This window comes from Nannospalax galili, unplaced genomic scaffold (genome assembly GCF_000622305.1).
Source record: "Nannospalax galili isolate Female #2095 unplaced genomic scaffold, S.galili_v1.0 scaffold1007, whole genome shotgun sequence".
Classification (NCBI taxonomy): domain Eukaryota; kingdom Metazoa; phylum Chordata; class Mammalia; order Rodentia; family Spalacidae; genus Nannospalax; species Nannospalax galili.
The window spans coordinates 372,407-396,570 of record NW_008355473.1 but is presented as its reverse complement, the minus strand read 5'-3'; the positions used below and the strand labels follow the sequence as shown (position 1 = coordinate 396,570).

The window sequence follows — 24,164 nt, the reverse complement described above, 5'->3', positions numbered from 1 at the left end:
GTTGGTGAATAGGAAAGTCAGGGTGTCTTCAAGTCTTACCAGGCACCTGTTACATGTTTATGGAATGATATACTCAGGAGGATTTAAGCTTCTGCAGTCCCCAGAAATCATTACCAGTCACCTTCCCCTTAGCCTGCCTGTATACCTTGGGGACCAGTAGAGACCTCTCATTAGTCTTCACTCTTAGAGCTCTCTGAGCCAGGCAGCCAGGTCAACCCCACTGTCATTGAGGGAAAACAAAATACAATGACAATGACAGTTGGGAGCTGGGGAGATGGCTCAGTTGTCACACAGGCATGAGGACCTGAGTTCAGATCCCCATCACCCATGTAGAAAGCCAGGTGCAGTGGTACATGCCTGTAATCCCAGTACTGGGTAGGTAGAAACAGGTGGATCCCAAAGAGTTGACTGACCAGCCAACATAGCTGAGTCAAATCAGTGTTCAGTGAGAGACTCTGTCTCAAAACCTAAGGTGGAGAGTGATAGAGGAAGACACCTGACATCAACCTCTGACCTCCGTATGTACATGCACACATACACACGTGCATCTGCATGTGCACACACATGAACATGTACACATATACAGATAGTAACAGTGGGGGCTCCAGGAAGGGGAAGAAAGGCAGGGTCTTGGGCAGAGTAGTTTCTCCATCCCACAGTGCCTCCCATCTGTTCCGCCTGGCTTCAGATGGCTCTGCTGGCCCAGCACCTCGGAGCCTGGCTGCAGTTTGTGATGTTTCCCCCGCACTGGGTCAGCTTTCTTTTACACACTTTTCATGAGAGTCAGAAACCTACAGTTAGAGAACATCATGGCCAGTTCCACAGCAGAACTCCTGATGAGTCCCAGCCAGGGTACATACACTGCCTTCGTCCATTCGGCACACATCCCTTCAGCACCCAGACAGAGACCCCACGTCTGCATGTAACTTGCCTTATCTGGAGTGTCACTCCTTGCCCAGCTAGCTCCTGCCCCTCTGACAACACTGCTCCAGGAAGCTGGCCCTGCCCAGAGTATGAGCCTTCTGGTTTTAGTTCTTCCTTTCCCCATTATGGTTTGAAAATACCTGTTCATTTTCTACCTCACATTGGAATGCAAGCTCCATGAGGGCAAAGACTGTGTGTTGGCTCAATCTTAAATCTCCTAGAGCTTGGAACATAGTAGATACCTAGATATTTCATGAAAAATGACTTCATGGAGAATGAATTAAAGGAGGTGCTTACAAAGCACCCTCTCAGAAGCTTCTGAATCACTGGGGACTGGAGCTGGAGCTAGAGGGAGAAGGGAGTCTGTTTTGAAGTTGGATTCATGTTTTTCTCACCTGGGCTATCAGAGGCCTGTGACACAATGAAAGTCCTCAGGGAATTTTGCCTCTGCTGTGCCACAAGCTAACTCTGTCTCTGGGCATGTCTCTTTTCTCTAAGTTACAGTTTCCCACATGGAAAAGGAACATTTATCTGGCCCAGCAGGGGTCATCATGGTAGGAGAATGAACTGTGTTGTTATAAGGGTTAATTTGACACTTCAGCAAGTCATCAGAGATTCCCTGCCCCCCCCATCCCTCATCCCCATGATGGTGGCATTTAGTATCATAGTCATGGTGTGGTTGCAACTCCTCCTTTGACTCCTTATACAACATATAAAGGCAGGAGGCCAGGAAATGTCTGTGGGGATGGAGCCCTGTGGGAAGGGAGAAGGGTGACAGGAAAGGTGTCCATCAAGGCATTTCTTTGGGGACCAGGAAGTAAGACTTTGCCAGAGGCATATCTGACCATCTCGTCTTTCATCTTACTGGCTTGAACTAGATCATGTAGCCACTCTTAGCTGCAAGGGAGGCAGGAAAGGAGCTCTCTGTGGGGGAAGGCAATGACTGTTGGGTATGACCCACAAAGCCAACACATACTCCTTTCCACTGCCCTTGGCCGATGCCTCTTTACACTGCTGCTTTCATGTTCTCAGCACTGGCCTTATTTTGACATCCAGACTGAGTCTCCAGAAGGCAAGGAGCTTGTCTCATGAGCTTGGCAGTGCCTTAGGGCCTCAGATCAAGCCAGACCCAATGAATCATGCCGAGAGACTCCTGGGGACCATGATTTGTCCTTCTCCTTTTGTCTTTTGTCAACATGGTCACTGTGTTAAATGTGAAATATCTGTCTCCCATTGAAAGTGATCTGTTGTAGGCTGGTAAGGTGGTTCAGTGGGTAAAAGTGCTTGCTGCACAAGCTGCGAGACCTGAGATTGATCCCTAGAACTCACATAAAGGTAGAAGGAGAAAACTAACTTGTCAAAGCTGTCCTGTGATCTCCATATGTGTGCTGTGGCACATGCACCCACACATCATGTGTACATACACACAGACTAATAAAAATAAATCTTCAGGGGCTGGAGAGATGGCTCAGTGGTTAAGAGCACTGACTGCTCTTGCGAGACCTTATTTTGACATCCCAGTAGGGTCCCAGGACCCAGGTTTGATTCCCAGCACCCACATGGCAGCTACGAACTGTCCTTAACTCCGGTTCCAGGGGAATCTGAAGCCCTCTTCTGACCTCTGCAGCATTGTACAACATGGGTGCACTCACATTCATGCAGGCAACACACTTGTACACATAAAATAAAAATAATAAATAAAAAATTTTTAAAAAAAATCTTCAGAAAAGAAAATAACCTGTTCTTCCAGATTCTAACTGCACATTTTAAGGAGGAAAAGACACAAAGACAGCAACACAGCACTGAATGCCACCACCAGAAATGATGACCACTCTGTTCTGTTGCTCCATCCTCTCCATCCTCCTCCCTCCATGGCTTCTGTGCCCGTTCCCCACATATACACCTGTAGTTTCATGAGTGTACCTGTACAAGATAACCACTGCACTGTACCTGGTGTTTTCATCTCAGCCTCCTGCCCAGGTCCAGTTTTCTGATGGGTTCTTTGGAGCCAATAAGTGCTGGCATGTGGCTCATTAGCTTGCTGGCATCTTACTGTTCCTTGTTTGATTATACATGTGCTGTGTGGGGTCACGATGGTCATTGCCCACCTATAGGGTAGTTCATGGCTCCAGAGCCACATTCTCACTGCTCATCGGGTCTCCATGGTGACTGGACACCATTATCAGTGGTCATAGGAGCAAAACAAAGAGCCCTAACCTGGACAGGTATCTTGTGAGGTTCTATCCCTGTTCAGAAACACTTTGAAAGATCATTAAGATGACCCCAAATTGAGAAATTCAGCTCCCCGACATATAAATGCTTCCAAAATGTTCACTGTAGCAGGGTTCCCCTCTCCAGCCCATCTCCCTTTCCCACTGGAGCACGTTAGCCCTTCTTTCTCCTCTTCCTGGCAGGCAGAGGTCCTCCGGGCCTTCTCACCTCTACTGGTTACTTTTCTCATGACTGATCAACTACCTGACCCCCCCCCAAAAAAAAAATTTAAAGGAAAAAGTTTGTTTTGACCCTGTTCGGAGCAATGCAGCTTATCATGGTGGAGAAAGCATGGCAGAGGGAGTGGCTTGGTCCTTGGTGGCCAACCAGGAAGCAGAGAAAGCAGAGTGGCAGTGCTCAGCCCACCTTTTTCTTTTCTCCTTTTTATTCAGTCCAAGACCTCAACTCATGGTGTGGTGCTACCCACGTTCAGGTCTTCTCAGCAAAACCTCTCTAGAAACACCTTCACACACACACACACACACACACACACACACAGCAGTGTGCCTCATCGATGCCTTGAGTCTTTCTTAATCCAAGGGGACCACTGAAAGGGACCACATTTCCTCATGGACCCACTTCACATCCTCTTCCTCCAGAGACCAGTCACAGGATGCCCAGCCCCCTTGTTCCAAAGGTACCAGCAGTAACCATTGCTAACTGTCCTGCTTACTTGATCCTGAATACAATATAGTGAGGACAGTTTTCAGCAAGCAGTTATTGGAAATTACCCCATCACACAGTTAGCACTTGGCTCCACTCTCCAACCTCCCAAGTGTATAAATCATGTGGGGATCATGGCAGAGAATGGGGCAACACTGAAGGGAAAGGGATCCCTGAACCCAGCCTGGTAATAGACTTGTATCCCTGAATCTTAAGGTCAGGTGTTCATGAACCTCCAGAAATCAAGGGAAAAAAAAAACTGTTGGTATATCTGTCACTCTCAAGGGGGCCTGTGATTCACAAGAGAAAGGCTGCCAGGCCAATGATTGTGTGAGGTCTCTTCCTGCTCCCAAGCCTGTGGTTCTGTGACCATATAAGGCCACTGTGCCCAGGAGTCTTCCTGCAGCTAAGAGCAGTCCTGCCCTGTGAGAAGAGCTGAGAGCAGAGAGAGCCAAGTCTGGACCTCCTTCAGGGTCCCCAAGGCAACAAAGAGAGGGTATGTGTGGGAAGGACAAGGGACTGCCGCCTGTTGCCTCCTCAGAAAGCTGGGACCTGCTACAGCCAGCCAGCTTGCCACCCTCCCTGCACGCTTGCCACCCTCCCTTTTCCTCCATTTCCACTCATGATTTAAGCAGTGCTGCCAGAGGTCCAGAGTCCAGCTGGTGTCTTCTATCCGAAGTGGAACACTCATGGCTGCAGTCAGCCCTTGTCAGGTCTAACTCCTTCTCTCCATGGCTCTTAGCGTTCTAACCTGGAACATCCCCCTCAGTTCCTAGGTTTTAGATGGGCACAATGAGAAATAGCTTAGCCATTCCTTTGATGCCCTAGCTGCAGGGCATAAAATATCTGGCGGATGAGTACCCCAACATGTATACAGGCACATTTGCACGTACATGTGTACCGGCAGCTGTCTTCTCTGTGAGCTCCTTGATGGGGAAGGTCTTGTGTATCTACCTTCACATGGCTCATGTGTGATGTTTCTACCTTCACCAGGCCTTGGCCATCCCTTTGCCAGGATCTTGGGGGGAAGGGGGAGGAGAGATAGGTGAGACAAGACATCAAGGGCTGGTGCTGGAAACAAAAAATTAGCAAGCACAAGAGTACTGAGAGGTGATATCTGAGTATTGTTACCAGTCAGACTTGGTTATGAATGACAGAGACCTAAGTCACATTAACTTATGCCAAACAAGAGGGAATGTTGTGCTAGTGTCACTGGTAAGTGTAGGGCTGGTGCCGGCTCCAGGCAGGGATGGGCCTACGTGGCATTGCTGGGATTTGATTCTGTACATTGACTCAGCAGTTCAACCGAGGCTTCTGGAGCATGTGGGACCATTGGCTGTTGTTAACATGACTCATGCAGCCTCACTCCTGCTTCCAAACCCCAGTCTTGCCACCCCTAGGACCCAAGCCTGGACCATCCCATGAGACTCCTCTGGGGTCTACCCAGTCAGTTCCAGCAGCTTCCTTTCCTTACCAGGCCCTCTGAGCATTGGACAGGCATTACAAGTACTGATGTATGCGTGTGCATGTGTGTGTGTGGGGGGGTGTTGTATGTATGTGTATGGTGTGTTGTATGTATATGTATGTATGTGTGTGTTCTGTGTATAGTGTGTATATGTATGTATATGTGTTGTGCTGTATATATTTTTGTGTTATGTGTATGTATTGTGTATGTTGTGTGCATATGTCTGTGGTGTGTATTTGTGTGTATGTGTTGTGAGGTGTGTGATGTCTGTATATGCCTGTGTGGTATGCATGCATGTGTGTATGTGGGGGGGTGTTATATGTATATATGTGGGGGGTGTGTGTGTGTGTATAGTCTTGGGGGCCTCTGGAACCTGGAAGTGAGAGGGCCTGGGGTTAGGGAAGGAGCCTTGCCATTGCCCATTTGTCCATGGGTCACAAGCAGGACCTCAGATACCACTGTGCCATTTACCAGTTGTATGACCTCAGGGAAGTGTCCTGACCTCTCTGAGGCTGTCTCCTCATCTGTAAAAAGGAGATGATGGTTATTTATCAAACCCAGGACTGCTTTGAAATTTTGATAAAATGCAATGGGAGAAGCACTTAGCATTGAGTGCCGAACACTGTTTTTGTTTTGAAAGGAGTCTTACATAGCCCATGTTGGCCTTGAACTTGTGATCCTCATGTCCCTACCTCCCAGGTGCTGGGATTACAGGCTTACTCTGCCATACCCTTTGTTTCTCATAACAACTTGCCAGTGAGGAACCGAAGCTGGAACAGTTAAGTCAGTTGTTCACCAGGATATACACAGGTCACCAGAGGTGGTGTTGCTCAGGTCTGGCTGCCACCTAAGCTGCTGCAACTGCTCTGTTCTGCCTCACTGGAATGGCACGGGGAGATGGAAAATAAAGAGACTTTACTGACTGTTCTAACCAGGAGGAGTAAGAGGAAGACTGTACATGAAAAAAAATGCCACTGACAGGCCTTGCTCTATAAAGCTCAGTGCTTGAGCAATGGGATTATGAATGGCATTTTTCACGGCTCTCCTGTATGGCCCATGTGTTCTTGTGCTGAGTCAGTGCATATGACTGTGTAGTGGAGAGGAGATGGAATTCTCCTAGAAGCCCAGTTTAGCTGATATACACCAGTGAGATAAGTTAAATACTCATGACTGGAGCACTTGCCCCACATTACATCAGTTTTGCCAATCTCAAATGAAGTGTCTTTCACCACCCCAGGCACCAGGTTGACACCTGCCAGGTAGTGGCTTAGTATAGGGCATGGATCTGGGTATAGTAGAGAAGGCTATGAGCTTCAAGATCTGGGTTCAGGACTTGGCTCTGACACTGATCTGTTGAGAGAGATTGAACCAATCGCCTAATCTCTCCAGCCTTAGTTTCATCTTCTGTCAAACGGATATGATTAAACACCTGCCTTCCTACCTCACTAGGTAAGTGTAAAGATTAGTGTGGGAAATGATATTCCAACCCCAGGTGAAAGGAAATCCCAGATAGGGATCTAGAGCAGGGTTTCTTAATTTTTTTCCTTGTGCAACCCTTTTTTTTTTTTTTTGGCCAGAGAAACTTTTACATGACCCCAGGGTATAAAATTGTTATACAAATCAAACATTTACTGATAATAAATTATAAAGAAGTTTATTTTAAAAGAATTCTTTCGGGAACCTGTAATTTTGCCATTTATTCAGGATGAAGGCCAATGTGTCTATTAATGCAATGAACGTGCTTTTTCTTTTTTTTTTGGTCTTTTTGAGACAGGGTCTCCCTATAGCCCCAGCTGTCCTGGAACTCACTATGTAGACTAGGCTGGCCTTGAATTCACAGAGATCCACCTGCCTCTGCCTCCCGAGTGCTGGGATTAAAGGCGTGCACCATTTATTCATAAAGAATTAAATCTCAGCTGAATATTTGATACTTCAAGATCTAGAGCATCTTCAACATTGCTCAGTCTTTTGATTTTATAATCATCAGTGCTGAGGACAGCACTTCACACTAATGCATAGTAGGCATGTGAAGCACAGAATGGCTGAAGTCTGTGTGGGGCAGACAAGTTGATAGAAATCCTATCCTAATCCGATCCCAAGTCAAAACTCATTTCATGATTTTTTTTAATGAAACCCAAGTCAGTAACTCAAATGGCCATTTTTAAAATCAAATATTCAAACACAGTACAATCCAAAAATATATTCATTTGGTACTTCACAGGCTGAGGAATGTTGCTAGGAAAATATTAATTCTTTTTTTCTATTATTAAGCCATTATGTTTCTAAGTAAGCAGGAAACTTGGTATGTATAGTAAAAGCACTGCAGTTCACAAAACACTAGTCAGAACTGCCTGAACCAAGGTGCTTCAGGTGACATTTATTGAGGCTGCATAGGTTTATCACATGTGCGGTACAAAATGTACATGTATGCGTGTTGTAAGACTGGAGAGATGGCTCAATAGTTATGCTTTTACAGAGGACCCAGGTTCAGTTCCCAGCACTCACATGGCAGCTAACAACCATTCTTAATTCTAGTTCCAGGCGATCCAATGCCCTCTTCTGGTCTCCATAGGCATTGCATGACATAGGTGTGCTTGCATACATGCAGGCAAAACACTCATACACATACCATAAAAAAAATAAAAATTTAAGTATGCATGTTTTGTGTTCAGAGCTGAGGCTGCAGTGAGGTTACACCAGGCAGGATAGGTGGATACTGCCAGAGGCTCCTCAGATTCATCAGGCATTTAATTTCTAATTGATTCTTGGTCACTGTTTGTTCAGAAACCTTTTACTGTTGTCCAATTTTTCGTGGACTCCCTCTCCTGCCCATTCAGTTAGTGAACTCATATGGGGACAAGACGTGCAGTTTTAAGAAGCCGTGGCGCAGTTTTAAGAAGCTGTGGTTTAGAGAACACCCCCAGGAGGGTGGCAGGGCCTGGGGTCAGAAAGAAGTCTTGGGACCAGCCCTGACTTCTGCAGAAGCTCATCACCCCATGCCGCGGGCCCTGCCTGCACCTCTCCGATCAGCTCGTGGGGTCTGGGTGTATTGTTCTTTCTCCCGCCTTTCTTAGCGCTAGCTCTGGCATGTCCATGTATGTTTTCTCACATTTTACTTTCACCTCATGCACCGTTCTGGCGTGAGTCTTTCTGTGATGTACTTCCCTCCCGTTCCTTTGCACTTTTGTAACTTTTACGTATGTAGCGATATGTTTTTGGCCTTTTTCCTCCCTTTGCCTCCATTTGGGTAGTTTTTGCTATGTTATCTTCAACTTCACCAATTTTCTGTGTGTCTGATCTGCCGTTAATGTCACCCAGTGAAACTTCATTTCAGCTGCTGTTCATTTTTTTATAACTTTCATTTCTCTCTGGTTTAAGCTCATGATCTCCTTTGATGTCTTGAAAATGTTGAAAGTAGATGTTTCTGCCGTCCTCCGTGTTCTGTCATCAGCGTCCCTTCTGCATCTGCTTCTGCTGACCAGTGCATCTCTTAGTTGTGGCCACACTTTCATGCTTGTCTGCGTATCCAGGAATTTCTTCACTGGAAAATGGTATTGTGAATATTACATTGCTGAATGCCTGGATTTTGTCATCCTCATTTAAAGCATTGACTTTAATCTGTTGGGTAGCTGAGTTAGTTACGGGCCAGCTAGGTTTCTTCCTAGGCTTGCTTCTTAGCAATGTCAGGACAGATCTGGGGAGCCTAAGGGCTCCCCATTCTGCTTTGTCAGAGGGCACATCTTGGGAGAGTGTTGGCAAGGCTCAGTCTCTAAACCCCCTAAAGCTCATTTCTTCTCTGGCAGCTATTCTTGGCCGACTGTGGAATCTTGTCTATTTAGCTGAAGACAACCCCCCCAGGGACCCTACTCAGATGCCAAGAACCCTTTCTCTGCCGTTTCCTTTCCATTCCAGCTGCCTTGATCTTCTAAGCTGAAGTAAATCTCTGCAACCCCGTGAGCCTCTATGGTCTGCCTGTCTCCTCCAGCTTGCACTGTGCTCTGGTCAGTGCCTCCAGGCACAAGCCACCTTGATTGCACAGCCTGTTGTCCAGTGCCTGAACACACTTGTTTCATTTTTTCCTTTACCTCTCTAGTTTCATGCAGAGGAAGCTAATATCTCCCTGTGGGATGCTCTGAGGTCACACACCTGTGGGTTGGATCAGCTATATGCTCCATCAAAAGGCTGTCGTATAAACAGACTTAGTGCTAAAATCAAACCCACAGAACGTCCCTTGAGTCATTCTGGGATAAAGACCCACAGCCAGTATTAGTTCTAACTTTGCAACAGGAATTATCATTCTCCATCCACAGGTGATTGGATAAGTAAAAAGCAGCCTGTCCATACAAAGGAATATTATTCAGTAACAAAAAGGAGCAAGATGCTGAAACATGCAACAACATGGACATGTCTTAAAAAGACCTGGTAAACGGAAGAACCAGTCATAAGCACATATATGTTATGATTGCATTTATGTGGGCTGTCCAAAATAGACAGATTTACAGGAAAACTGTAGATTAGTGGTTGTAAGATTGCAGGGGGAATACAGAGTGATTGCTAATGGGTACAGAGGTCCTTTGGGGAAGGAACAGAAATGTTCTACAATTCGATTGCAGTTATGATTGCCCAATCTTATGAGTTTACTAAAAAATCATTGAGTTGTATGCTTTAGGCAAATGGACTAGTGTGAAATAAATCTCAGTAAAAACTGTTTTTAAAAATGGTTGTCAGCAGTGTTCTCCAGGACAGAAGATGAAGGAATGGACAGGGGCTGTGGTGAGGTGGAAGGAGGGCTCGGCTTTTACATTGAACTCTGCACATGTTCTGTGACATTCATTCTTGGTCTGAAAATGTAACCATACAAGAATTCATTCAGTCTATTGAGGGACAATCAGTCTTAGATGTTGGTCTTAAAACGTATTTGTTCTTTTTCAGTTACTTCCGTCTTAAGACTATTCTTACAAAGTTTGGGCATGATTGGCTCATTCTTTCTTTGCTACCAGGATTCTTGTCGGCAGTGGCTACCTATTGAGTGGCCACCAGAGAGTGTCACACTCCCTCTGGTCTGTGATGTCCCCTCTGTAGACTCTGTGTCATTGTTGAGGTCCAACAGAAGAGGGTCACTCTGTGGTTAGTACAAACCAGTGGAGAATAGGGAACCACCTTCATCTGACAATGTATATCTTTCACATACGCATTCATCCAAATGGAGGAGGATGGTTGTTCATTTAAGCTAACCATCATCCTACTCTTATTAAAAGTACTGAGTGAAGGACTGGAGAGATGGTACAGAGGACCTAGGTTTGATTCCCAATACCCACATGGCTGCTAACAGTTGTCCATAACTCCAGTTCCAGGCTATCCAATGCCTTCTTCTGACCTCCGCGGGCATTGCATGACATGGGTGCACTTACACACATGCAGGCATTGCACTCATACGCATATTAAAAAAGAAAAAATAAATAAATGAAAAAATTTTTTAAGTGAGTTGGTGTGGGTCAGTGGTAGAAAACAGAGTGTTGGCTGCCCTCTCCCTCTGAAAACTGTGCTTGACTGCATACATTGAGCCCTGGGTTTGATCCTCAGCACAAGAGGGTGGGCACGGGGGGAGATCCAATGTATTATTCATTTGCAGAGTTCTTGCAGGGATTTTAAGTGATATGCCCCTACGAATATGCCAAGTGAAGCCCCCAGGCTTTGCTAAAACACCAGTAGTTAGCATGGACTGAGCACATAGTGTTTGCTGTTCCTGTTGCAAGAGCCATCAACCCCTCATCTCTTTCCCTGTGTATGGAGTCTGAAAATATTGTATTTTTTTTTCTACTATTCTGTTTTTCAGATTATTTTTTCAGTAATTCAGATAAGGTTTATTTTTCTTTTTAGATTTTACAGCATTGAAATAGAGCAACTTAGTAGCCCATCGTCACTGTGGGGCCTATCCCCCACTCTGTGAAACCAGGGCTTGCCCTGGGGCCTCCACACCTGGTATTCTCCCTGTGGGGTGAAGACAGCACACTCATCATGGGGTATGGTTTGTGGTTTTTCCTCCAGGATCATCCATGAAGATGGCTTCTCTGGAGAAGATGTGAAGCAGTACAAGCCTGTTGTCTACAGCAACACCATCCAGTCTCTGGCAGCCATTGTCCGGGCCATGGATACTTTGGGTGTCGAGTACGGTGACAAGGAGAGAAAGGTAGGCAGGTCCCTGAGCCTGTGGGCACAAAGAGGAGAGATCTTTGACCCCACTACCTCCTCTCAATAAAGCCTGATGGGACCAGAAGAGGTTGTGCTCTGTAAGAGAGTAGGTAGCAGTCACCAGCCTAAGCCATCATACCAGTCCCTGGCAAATGCGGGGGTTTCCGTGACAGGCAGAGCTCCCCAGCAAGTCAAGAAAACAAGTTACAGTATTCCCTGGTATGTTCCATAGATGAGAAAGTGTGGGAGAATGTTTCTACATCGAGGCGGTATAACCCTGAGTGAGTTCCAGGGTCCCCCCCCCCCCACCCCTGCAACGAACCACCGGAAAAAATACAGAACAAAGCCCACCTCCCTAAGAGCCATCTTCCCTTCTGAGAACGGTCCTTATCTTGTTGGAGTGAGGGCAGCCACTGGACTTGGCTCTCTCTTGCTCTTTACACCAAGAGATATGCTTTCTGCATCTCCTGGTAGGTGTGAGGCCTTCCTGAGTCAGCATCCCTGAAACAGGGACTGTTTTCAATTGAGTTTCCAGGTGTCTGATGAGTAGTGAATGAAATAAGTGTATAAAAGCCTCTTATTTGCAAACTTTTGCATTCACTGCAAGGCTAAACTATAAACAGCTACACTAGCAAAGCAAGTGAAAGGGAGGGAGGGTGAGAAGGAGGTGAGAAAGCAACCTGAGAATTCTAACCAAAAGCAGCACTTGGGCCCCTTCCAGGGGAGTAGCTAGAGGCCTCAGAGCAGCTGGCCTGCATTGGAGCCTCTGTGTAGGGAGGTGAGCCTCTGATGACTTGAATGTTTTAAATACACATATCTCTGCTGAAAACCATTTCCTCGTAGAGGAATGTGATCCTGGCCTTCTCAAAGTCTGACAAATTATCTGTGACAGATAGCTTTATGTGTAAGATTTAATATATTATGCACAAAACCCTAATTCCATGGGGTAGAGTCACCCCAGCTCAGTTATTAGCACTTCCAGGGCCTGGAGAATTGGGTGACTGACAGAGTGTCTGAGCCAGCCTAGGATGGAGAGCAGAGCCCTGGTGAGCCCCACTCACCTGCTGCTCCCCAGAGGAAGGCAGAAAAGATGGTCTCTTGGTATAGGTTTTTTACACAAGAGACCAACTTTGACGCTGGGCGCGGTGCTCTCCCCTTTAATCCCAGCCCTGGGGAGGCAAAGGCAGGTGGATCTCTGTGAGATCAGTCTGGTCCACATAGTGAGTTTCAGTCCGGCTAGGACTAGGGAGACCCTGTCAAAAACAAACAAATTGAAAACCCAAACAAAACAAATAAGCAAATAAGAAGAGACCAATTTTGGCTTTGGTCATGGAGCGGGGGGAGGAGAACACAGTGCCTCTCTTCGAAACAAATTGAAAACCCAAACAAAACAAATAAGCAAATAAGAAGAGACCAACTTTGGCTTTGGTCATGGAGCGGGGGGAGGAGAACACAGTGCCTCTCTTCATCCTTCAGTCTTGTCCAGTAAGTTTTCCCTGTGCTCTTCCAGGATCCAGGCACTGTGCTGGGGCACAGGAGTGGGTACAGCAGGGATAGTGTCCAAAGGAAGCTTATGTCAAAAAATACCTGCTTGGGTCATGGGACTAACCCGTGCACAGTGGTTTCGATGAGGGTACTGCTTCACTCATCCTCACAGAGGTAGACCGGTGGGAACGAACGTGGCTGTCATCTACAGAGCACCTGCTCCCTGCCAGAACTGTCCCTTAAAACATAGTAGGTGTTCAGAAAACATCCCTTGAGTAGAATGATGCCCATGCTCCCCAAGTTGTCAAAGAAAGGTAGTGCCTGGAATTTTGTCCCTAAGTAGCCAGATGTTGACTTCCCTGCCAGAACTGTCCCTTAAAACATAGTAGGTGTTCAGAAAACATCCCTTAAGTAGAATGATGCCCATGCTCCCCAAGTTGTCAAAGGTAGTGCCTGGAATTTTGTCCCTAAGTAGCCAGATGTTGACTCCTCAGTACTTGTGTGTGTAGGTTTGTGTGAAGTGCTGCAGAGGTTCAAAGGCATGTTGGTGCAGCTTTGAGGAGTTGGTCATCATGGGAAGATGGGACTCACAGACTGCTTGACCATGGCTTTTTGGTTCCCAGTGGCGAACGCTGGGTAGGTTTCAAAGATAGAGGGACCAGATTGAGGCCTTTACCCGGTGTTTCCATGTTCCTAGCACTGTCTAAGAAAGAATTCAGAGACAGAGCTGCACCAATTAAGGACCTGGGAAAACATTTATTACAGGGCAGAGGTATACATTCAAGGCGTGAGTGCAAGCTTCTCGAGAGACCTTGCTGGAGGATCTCGGATAGCTCACCTTAGGGGAAAAACTTAATGAAGAGAAGTTACATGGTGGGGGTGGAGGCAGAGAATTACAGGAATGGGATAGAATTTTCTTCTCCAGTTAAGTTTCTCCTCTTTTCTGTCCCTGTATGGGGCTTTGTCAGCTAGCTACATCATGAAAACTGGTCATTTTAAGGCTATTGATAGAGAGATGCTGTTATAAGGAGACAGAGAACAGTTAGTGGTCATCTTCGTCAGCCACACTGGTGCCAGTGATTCGGGATGATCTTATGCTTTACCTTTGAGAGTCACATGGTTATACATTTACCTTCCAGGGTCACACTGTGACTTACTGTAATGCAGCTTGGTCTCTGGCCACCTTATACTTTGCCTCTTTTTTCCCCTATGTTATCTAGGTGATCTCATTTCCTTGAGGTGGTCAGAGGAGGCTCCTTAGAGGAAGGGAGACTACAGTTATTGATGTCTAGATATGATTTCACGGGTGCAGGTGGGGCTGGGAAAAGGCGGCTGAAGCAGTCCACCAGACCTAAATACAGGCAATGGCTGGTAATAACTAAAGGAGATTTGGCTGGCAGAGGAGGAATGGGATTAGTGTGGGTAAAGATAAACAAGTTGGAAGTACAGGTAGGTCCAAATTTGGCAGATCTTGGAACGTAGCCAGCAAGTTTGGTTTTTATCCTGCCGGCAAAAAGCAGCCATTGATAGACTGTGCTGGAAAGAGATGGGATTAAAGTGAGGTTTTGGACACTTCTGGTGGCAGGCATAGAGTGACCGCATCATGGTGAGGCTAAAGGTGGGGAACAGTCAGGAAGCTGTGGCTATAGACTACAGAATATACATGAGGTGTGGGTCGGGGTCAGGGGTGTGGGGTCTGGGTGAAGGATGGGAAAAGAAAGGCAGCACAGGGAGTTACAGTGACAAGAGGAATTAATGGACTTGGTGATGCATTGGCAATTGGGAGAAACAAGGACCATGAAACTGAACACTGGTGTGACCAGCTTGGAGCAGTAGCTCAGCCAGGAGCCTGAGGCAAAGAGAGAAAGGCTCTCTGTCTAGTGAGTCTGTTTTCAGACCCAAGGTGTGTGTGGGGGGTGATCAGCAAGTAGATGGAGGGAGTTTGATAATAGAAGCTCCAGCCAGGATTAATGGCTCCAGGATAGCAGAAGCTTTAACTGTGTTTTAGGAACTATTTTAAATAATGTATGGTATTATTAAAGAGTTTTGTTTAATCCTAACAACTACCTGTATAGTGGTTGATACTACTATCTCCATTTTGTAAGAGAAAAGAATGAGGCACAGAACAGTAGAGTGACAGACCCAAGGTCGTACAATACAAAGTGCATATGTATACAGTGTAGATATGCATGACTAACAAAACAACAGTCCGCAGCAGAGGCCCTCTGAAACAGGCTCAGGACAACCAGGCAAAAGAGTTCCTAAACCAGGGATGGTGCACATCTTTAATCCCAGCGCTTTGGACACTGAAGCAGGACCATGGTAATTTGAGGATCCCAGGGCTACATAGCAAGAGCCTATCCAGAATATTTTTTAAAAATCATTAAAAAAAATATGAAAAGGGACCCAAAGGTAGCACCCACTGCTCTCCTCCTGTTTCCTGCCTTCATCTGTGCCAGCCCCACTGCCTTGAACTGTCCCCTTTCCCCAATTGTCCAGAGATCCTCTCTTCCATTCCTCTACCACCAGCCTCCAGGCAGAGCTGTTGCCCTTTCTTTCCTTCTGTATCTCCCACCATTGCCCCTACCTCACCTGTTTCTTTCCACCCTCTCTGTCTGCCTGAAAGGGGCTCCTCTCTGCCATCTTCCTCTTGCTGTTTCTTCTTCACTTTCTCTGTGCCCCTTCATCCCCATCCCTCTCCCATTTTCCTCCTCACTTTCCCTCCCTCCTCCATCATTCCTGTGCAGATGACCTTCCCCTTCCCAGCTGAAGCTTCCCAACTCCCTTTCCTCTACCCTCAGGCCTGGGCCTGCTCCTGTTAAACAAACAAAGGGACTTGTCTGGTGACCTGAACTAACTGGGGGGGAAAGGACTAAGGAGATAATGGCGGGTTTGAAGGTTCACTTTGACAAATGCAGGGAAGGGAGGAGGGTAAGAGTAAAGTCTTTGAATGATCCATGTTCGTAAATTGTATCACACCTGTGTATGTAAACAGATTTAAATTTTTTGTGCCTTTGTGTATGTAAAATGTAAACTAATGGAACAGTAGGCAACAGAAGCTGAGCACTTTGAGTGGAAGGACAATAGCCGAGCCACAGAGGTAAAGTCTTCTGTTTTCTGTCCTTACCCCACCCCTCCAGCTAATCATAGAAACCAGAGTACCCCTTCCCCGAGGCAGGTCATAAAATCTTCTCTTTCTGGGTGTTAGAAATAAAGTCTGAGATCCAAGGACCCCATTAATACCACATAAAGAACACTCAAACAAAGTGAAAGTAACAAGGCAGATTTTACTTTTGCAAAAGGTTGTATTGCCTGGGTTGTATTGCCTGGTCAGTCAGATCCAGCAAGCATACAGGAGCTGGAAGTTTGGTAGGCTTTTATCTCTAACACAAGAATACTCTCTTTTCCCCATTGACTGGGGTCTGACTTCAGTCTTCCTGTTGGCTAGGTGGCTAGTTTAAAAGAATCTGTGCAAAGGGAGCACTCCTCTGCCCCAGGCCATCAGGTTTAGGAATACATCAGGGCCTTTTTTTAAACAAAAGTCTTCCAGGGTGTGGTGGGATTAAAAGATTAGAATTCCTTGTCATAAACCAAGTTCCAAATTTCACAGGGTTTGAAAGAAAAGACTAATATTTAATGTTTCTTACATGGGTAAAGGCTAGTCATAAAAAAATTCTCCGAACTACTTTTGTCTGATAGTATACAGATCCTAAGACCTTTACTTCAAAGGCAAAAGAATCCCAACAGGCCTTGCTAAATTTCTCCCTCGATTTCATACAATTACACCCTTTTTGTCCAATCCTGTTTCTACCCAGCTGTTCAGTCTTCACTGAGCCTAGGCATAAAAAGAAACTTTTTTCCTAGACCTTTCACTCTTCACTTCTGAATGCTTCTGTGTCTCCTAAAACTTTAATTACGGGGCTGGAGAGATGGCTCAGCGGTTAAGAGCATTGACTGCTCTTGCAGAGGACCTGGGTTCGATTCCCAGCACCCACCTAGCGGCTAGGAACCGCTGGAGAGATGGCTCAGCGGTTAAGAGCATTGACTGCTCCTGCAGAGGACCTGGGTTCGATTCCCAGCACCCACCTAGCGGCTAGGAACCATCCTTAACTCCAGTTCCAAGGGAATCCAGCCCTCTTCTGACCTCCGAGGCATTGCACGACATGAGTGTACTCACATACATGGAAGCAATACACTCATACGCATAAAATAAAAATAATAAATAAAATATTAAAATAAAGGAAGAACATGTGGCGTTTAAATTTAAAAAAAAAAAAACTTTAAATAAACCCATTATATTGTCCTGTTAATCTGTCCTTCGTTGTAGGCATATTGGCTTTGACTCCTAGTGATGAATGAGAAGAGGTGTTACAGGTACAAAGTAATGCCTTGAACTTGTGTGAGGCTTGGCTTGGATGTACTATCACTTTGTCATTTTTTTTTTAAATAAACTGTGTGCACTTGCTGATTGCTCAATTATAAACTCCTTGAGAACAGAATATGCATCTAACATAATGCCTGACACCAGAATATGGATATTGGATTCAATTCCCAGTTCTGTCACCAGCAAATGCCTGGCCTTGGGAAAGCTGCTTATCCCTCCATACTTCCATGGCCTCTTCCCCCACCGTAATGGCTGCCTCACTCACTGCTGTAGGAGTGAGTGCAATCATGCTTATAGCCATGCACAGGACGCTGCCTGACTCGGAAAATCCTCAGCATATTGCAGCAATTGTTCTTTTCATTATTTGTTTGAAATTATTATTAATTTTATTGATAATTGATGAATTCTCCTCACAAAGCCCAAGTGAGGAATAATCAAGGTATTACCTCAGGTTTTCCTGGCTAGAAATGAAGGCGCAAGCCTCGGGATTGACTGTTCAAGGTCACCGACCTAAGCAGCAGGACTGAGGAGCAGCACTGACTGGAATTGCTGCTGGGCTTGTCTGTTTCACCACTGCCCCCTAGTCCCCCACCAGAGATAATGGCAGCTCTTTGGGGAGGCAGAATCAAGTTTCATACCTCGTTTCCAGAATGTCAGTGAATCTCCTCTGGTAAGAGAAATGTTGAGATATAAGTCCCCAGTGGAACTCAGAACAGATCTTTTCTCTGTAAGTCATGGAAGTGTCGTGCCGTCTCTGCAGCACAGCTCCATTCACCTTGTGGTTTGCACAAATTCTGAAGCAGTCAAGAACAAAGATGCTCTCTGACCTGGGATTCCCTGCAGATCAGGGATAGTGCAGAGGGAGCGGTCAGATCTGAGGAGGGCAAGAGCAAGCGTGGCTACCTGCCACAGACTGGCCAGCGAGGCTCTTCCTCCCCCAGCCCACAGCCTGCCCTTGCCCTGCCCTTTGCCTGCCCAGATTAACAGAGCTCAAAGCTCTTCCACTCAAGACCATCTCATCCTGCTACTTCCTTTTACACACATGGCAAAATCTGGCCTGTCTGGCCCAATCAAAGAAGAGACTTGCTCAAGAGAACATGTGGCCCAAACATGCGGCACTCAGTTCCTTCCAATTTCCCAGCCAACTTAGGACCTTATTTTCCTTCGTTTCACAAGTACTTACTGAGCATGTTCTTGGGAAACAGTGCACAAACGCAGCAGGGCTGAATACACAGATGAAGGGGCTCCCAACCCGGTACAGAGGTGCATCCCTAAGATGAGAAGATAGGTACCTTGATTTCCAAGGCTCTGCCATCTCTGACATGCTTGCTTCCAGGACTCAGTACAGATGGGCCAGCCTGCTCCTTGAACTATATGAATGAGTCAGGCCCCACCCTCCTGTTTGGGGGGAAGCATCCACTGCTTAAGCCCTGCTGACCTGGCTGCTGTACCAGGGCTCAGGGTAGTAGCACCGATGGCTCTTGCTGGTCTTGCTCTAAAAGGAAGAATCAACGGCAGGGAACAGCAGTCTTCGAGATGAGAAGGAAGAGGAGGGACTGAAGTCTTAGATTCATCCTGTCTCTTGGCTCCTTCTTCCCCTGCACCCTTGTTCCTCTCCAACTGTACTCATGGCTGTCCCAGCAATTTTCCTTCGTGCTTACCTTACCTCCGCATCCAGACAGTAAGTCTGAGAGGTTAGGACTGCCCTGTTCATCCTTGTTTTCTGCATCGTCATGCTCTATGACTAGTCAGCACATCGAAGAGTCAGTGACTGATTCCATTCAACCAACAGCTACAGCCACCCAGCAGGCCAGGTGCTGGGGATAGGCCTAAGAGCAGGCCAGGCAGAACAGACACATCCAGCAGGAGGAATGAAAGCTACAGAGTACGCTTTATTTTATGACTCCTTGATGCCCTCACCAGCCAGAGCAAGACTGGAATGGCTTCCTGGGTTTGCACATTTATTCTGCCAGCTGGGCCTTCGTGCTGTGGGGGGTTGGACCTAGCCTCTGCTCCCAAGGAAGGCAAATCAGAGGATAGACACAGTAGATAGCATTTTTATACTTTATGAATGCACATTGTTGGAGTCCCAAAGCAGTGCCCCCCCAAACATCATGTGAGGCATGGTGGGGCACAGGCTTTGGGGCTGAACTGCTGCCCTTACCAAATCTCAGCTCTTGCACTTCCTGGTATAAGACAGCAGAAAGAGGCCTCCTCTCTCCCTCAGGTTCACAGTTGGGTGATGATATGTGGACAGTAGTCAGCTCCATAATGGGATTTGTCTGTGCCTTAAGTGACTCAATAGGTACAAGATCTGAAAACAGGGATCAGCACATAGTAGGTGCTTAGGAAAGATCAGCTAACAGTAGTCTCATGCCCTCAAAGCAAAGGGATCCCTATCCTGGTTCTCCAAGGTTGATTAGGTTATGATGGAGGCAGCCCTTCCAGGAAGAGGACACCATGAGCTAAGCAGTGGTGTGTACAAGTGGCCTGTGGTCACCTGGGAAGAGCACCTTTTCTTCTTGTGTTCTGGCTGTTGTTGACCATCCATTCCAGAGAAATGGCGGGCGGGAACAGGCTAGACAAATCTACTCCTTGCATGGTTGGCATTTGGTGAAGAAGTGCTAACGAGAAGACAGTGTCAGGTGGATGACTGCTCCCATCCTCGAATTGAAGGCCTTGTCTAGGGCTAAGAAGACAATTGTTTGTCCTGTAGCTTTCTGATTCTTGAAAAAAAAAATAAAAAAATAAGTTGCAGAATTCCTGGTTTTGGTAGCTGGGTGTTGAGAGCGCTTGATGGGAGGTCACACTGACTCTGGATCCATTTCATGGGACATTCGATCACGGATCATGGACTAAGCCCTGAGATGAAGGACATTCCTGTAGAAGACCAGGTTGAGTAAAGTTCCCACAAACATTCTGAAGAAGTCACATTTGAATTATACTGCTCAAAACAAAACAGAACAGTTTACACAGGAGAAAGCCACCTTCCTGCCTTGACGCCTTGGCCCCAGCAGCAGGCCCAGGGTCGACATGCTCCCCAGCTTGTTCTCCAAAAAGCAGGGGGAAGGACCCTTCCACCCCCCTTAACAGCTGTAGTATATATGTGCTGGATTTGGATGCATGAGATCTTAGCTACAATGGTAAGCCATTTTGCTTGAGTAAGTCACTCCTGGATACACCTGGATGCACAGGTTAGGGTGCATTTCGCTTCAGGTAAACATCACCCAGTTTGTAGTAGCCTAAGCCACAGGCACAGCCATTTTTTGCTGGAGAGGGGTCCTGAGAGTCAGCACTTCCAGGGATATTTCTACAGCTGAACAGCACCAGGATGGCTCTTTGGGCACGCTCGGTTCCAAGGGAGAAATATCGCATACTCACAAGGAGTCCAGAGACAGAAGAAAAGAGTGGGATGGCCTTGGACTCTCCGTACTCCACAATGGCCAGTGGCCTCTTTGGCCAGTCTAGTAGGACATGGAGAAAGGAGAAAAGGAGGTTTGGGGATGGTTCCAATTACTCCTGCAGGCTGTGATGGGAATTAAACAAAAATGCAAAGTAGATATGCTGAGTCTTTGGTCAGGAATCATGGTGAGTCCCCAGACTGATGGCAGGGATAAGTCTTGGTTTCTTCAGTGCTTGCCTTTGTTTTCCTACATCAGCTCAGAAACTAGAATCTTGTCCCAAGGACCACACAAACAGCTAGGTGGCACCTGAATCCTGATGTACAAAGCTTGTAGCAGGAGTATCTGGGCAAGACAGTTCTCCAGAGAAGCGGATGGAGTCAGATGCTGCCCACAGGACAGGCCTGGTACCCTCATATCGCCCTCTCCAACATGCTGGGTTTGCTGGTCACTTACAAGGCCCCAGCCAGCATCTAGCCTCCATCTGGCCTTGCCTGGCGTTCCTGCCATGTTGTGCAAAGGGAAGTGGGTGTTCAAGTCTAGGTCTCTGTGGATCCCTACATGCCCAATGACTGAGGAATGGGGTGTGGACTTTTAACAAGAAAGAAAAGTGAAAAGCTCTAACAAACAGAAATAAAAGACGAAAGCCACAGGCCGTGATGCATTTTTCCCCAGTTGGCCCTAAGTGTATGGTATAAATATGTTTACAACTATCAGAATCAGCATTCCAATTGTCAAGCCAGGTGAGTGCCCCCTCTAGCCTTCTCTTGAGCGTCTCAGAGCTCCACACATTCCTTCCACTGAGAGCCTTGTCTTTGGAAAGGGATCATTCTGGGTACCTTCTTTGGGTTCAATATAGTTGTTTTAAGGTGACAAGCCTTAGAAACCATCTACACAGAAGACATGGTAAACAGCTGAGAGAGGCCTGCCTGGCCAGTGTCATATTTAGAGGCGCCTAAAATATTGAGAAATGAAGAAACCCCAAAATGAGGTCACACAATTTTGGTGTGTTTTAAATACATATGCTTGACAAATTAATACTTTGGACCCACCACAAATGTAATGGAATAGACTTGTGTTTCCTAAAAAATAAGTATAGGTTTTACCAATATTAATTTACAGAGTAGTGCTGGCCATGTACTATAGTGGGGCACAGGCCAGATATTGTGATGGGCATTGTTGAATTTCACCCAAAGAGTTCTCTCCAAGACTGTAGCTCATGCCCCATATTGGCCGTGCCCCCTTTTGAATGCACAGTCCCTTCCTGGCTACAACAGAGGCCAATAAAGGACATTTTATATTATGAGAGGTGCCCAGGGAATGAAAACAGGTTGTGTGTATTGAAGTGGCAGAACAGTGTGAATGAGGCCATGAATTACAGGCTCATGAGGGTAGTCCAAACAGTATCTGTATCACGCCCCATCCAGCTTGGAGCTCCCACTAAGTATATGTAAAGGATTACAGGGGCTCACATGGGGTGGGGTGCTGTACTCAGCTCAGCTTTCGGTCACTGTAATGAAACACCTAAGGTAATTAACTTACAAGAGAATGGTTTATTTTGGCTCATAGCTTTGGAGGTTCCAGACCAAGATCAGGCATTCCCTTGGCTTTGGGCTACTATTGGGTGTGCTGTGATAGTGGCAGGGAGTGCATGGCAGAAACACACATCATGAACCAGGGAATAAGAAAAAGGAAGGGGCTCATATCTAATTGTCAGCTTCAAGGGCAGGTCTCCAGTAGCCTAAGGACCTCCCACATGGCCTCACCTCCTCCTATTAATGCCAGCCTAGAAACCGTGGACCTTTGGAGAACACCATCCTAAAATGTAATCAGTGGCCACCTTACCTCACTGTCAATACCCCAAGTTGTTCATGTGTTCACTTCCTCCTACTCAGCGTCCCCGCCCCCTACTTTATCTGCCCGGCAGCCACCAGAGGTCTGGCACAACTGCCAGAAACCTCCAATGGTAAATTAGCACACTCTGGGTTGAGAATAAGTGAAGACACAATCAAACTGGCTTGTCAAAATAATAAGAAACAGCTGGAAAACTGGGGGCATAGCTCAGTGGTGATTACTTCTCTCATAGCCCCAAAGCCCTGAGTTTGAGCACCACCACATAAAACAGGAAGAATGATGGTCATCTGGCCCGATGAGGCTTGGTTCACCTAGATATCCTCTGACTATGTGGTCTTCAACTCCAGACTCTACAACAGCGCTGCCTCACCATGCAGGAAACTGGCTGTAGCAGTTGTCCTAACCCAGAGCTCCAGGTGCACCTGTGCACTCTTTCCCCTGAGCACTACATGAGTCCTGAGATTTCTCTCAGTCTTGTTGGTGCCACTTAGGACAGAGGTGCAGCCCTGAATCAATCACTAACCAAAGGAATAAACTCTGATTGGCTGAAGGGTGTCTGAGACACAAGTGAATTTCCCATAGGAAAACCAGGAAGTTAGGATAAAAGAAATGAAATCTGAAGTGGATGCTGGGAGGCAAGGGAGGTGGCTTAGTGGGAAAAGGTGCTTTCTGCCAAGTCTAACGACATGAATTCAATCCCCGGGACTTACATGGTAGGAGAGAATTGATTTCCCCAAGTTCTGCTCTAACTTTCACAAGTGCTCTCCCCACAGTAGATAAATACAACTTTTAAATTATTAAAAAATTTAAAAAAGTAGATGCTGGAGAGGTCACCACAATTAAAACCATTACAAGTCTTTCCTTGACTTTGGTCTTGACAGTTGTGCCTATGTATGGAAGGGGATTCACGTGGTGGTGGAAAGCCAGCTAGGCTACTTGTAGTGTGGCAGGATTATGAGATGACCAAGCTGACCTGAAGCCAAAGTTTCTGTTCCATAGTTTCTGTTCCCTGGGCAGCCAGGGCCTTCCAGTATCCCAGGTGGAAGGGTACATGGACATAACAGTCCACCACCACTCTGCCAGCTTGTCTAATCTTGGGCTGCCGAAAGGGTAGTGGGGAAGTTGGAAGTTGGAGATAAAAGGGAGAAATGGGCAAGTGGCAAGGGAGATTGCCACAGGAGACTGTGGTCTTTCCCTGCCAGAGGTAGCTGGGGCCTCCAAGATGAGCCTCACTTTAGCGATCCTGGGAGTAGTAAGCAGATCCAGCAGGAGTTAGAGCCAGACTTCAGAGTCAGGCAGGCCTGGCTTGGCTTGGCATTCCAGCCCCGCGATTTGTTGCCCTTTGGAGTTCAGATTCATCATTTGTCTGGGCCTTTTCATATGAAAAATAGAAATGATAACACCTACTCACAGGATTTCCTTGGCTGAAAGGAACTAACATGTAGCAAAAGCTAAGTGCAGTGCCAGATCCTTGTAAGTGCTCCATAAAGGACTATGATTGCCCTGTTACCCTCACCTCACAGCT

At 46.6% G+C, this 24,164-nt stretch overlaps 1 protein-coding gene across 3 annotated transcripts in view; it reads left to right on the top strand.

The window, feature by feature from the left end:
• Nucleotides 1–24,164, top strand: part of Gnao1 (G protein subunit alpha o1) — a 172,170-nt gene that overhangs the window by 82,016 nt on the left and 65,990 nt on the right. For all 3 annotated transcript variants that reach the window (XM_008852751.1, XM_008852752.3, XM_008852753.3), the window contains exon 3: nucleotides 11,372–11,513. In XM_008852751.1, coding sequence (XP_008850973.1) covers nucleotides 11,372–11,513 — 142 coding nt within the window. The remainder of the gene's footprint in view (nucleotides 1–11,371; nucleotides 11,514–24,164) is intronic.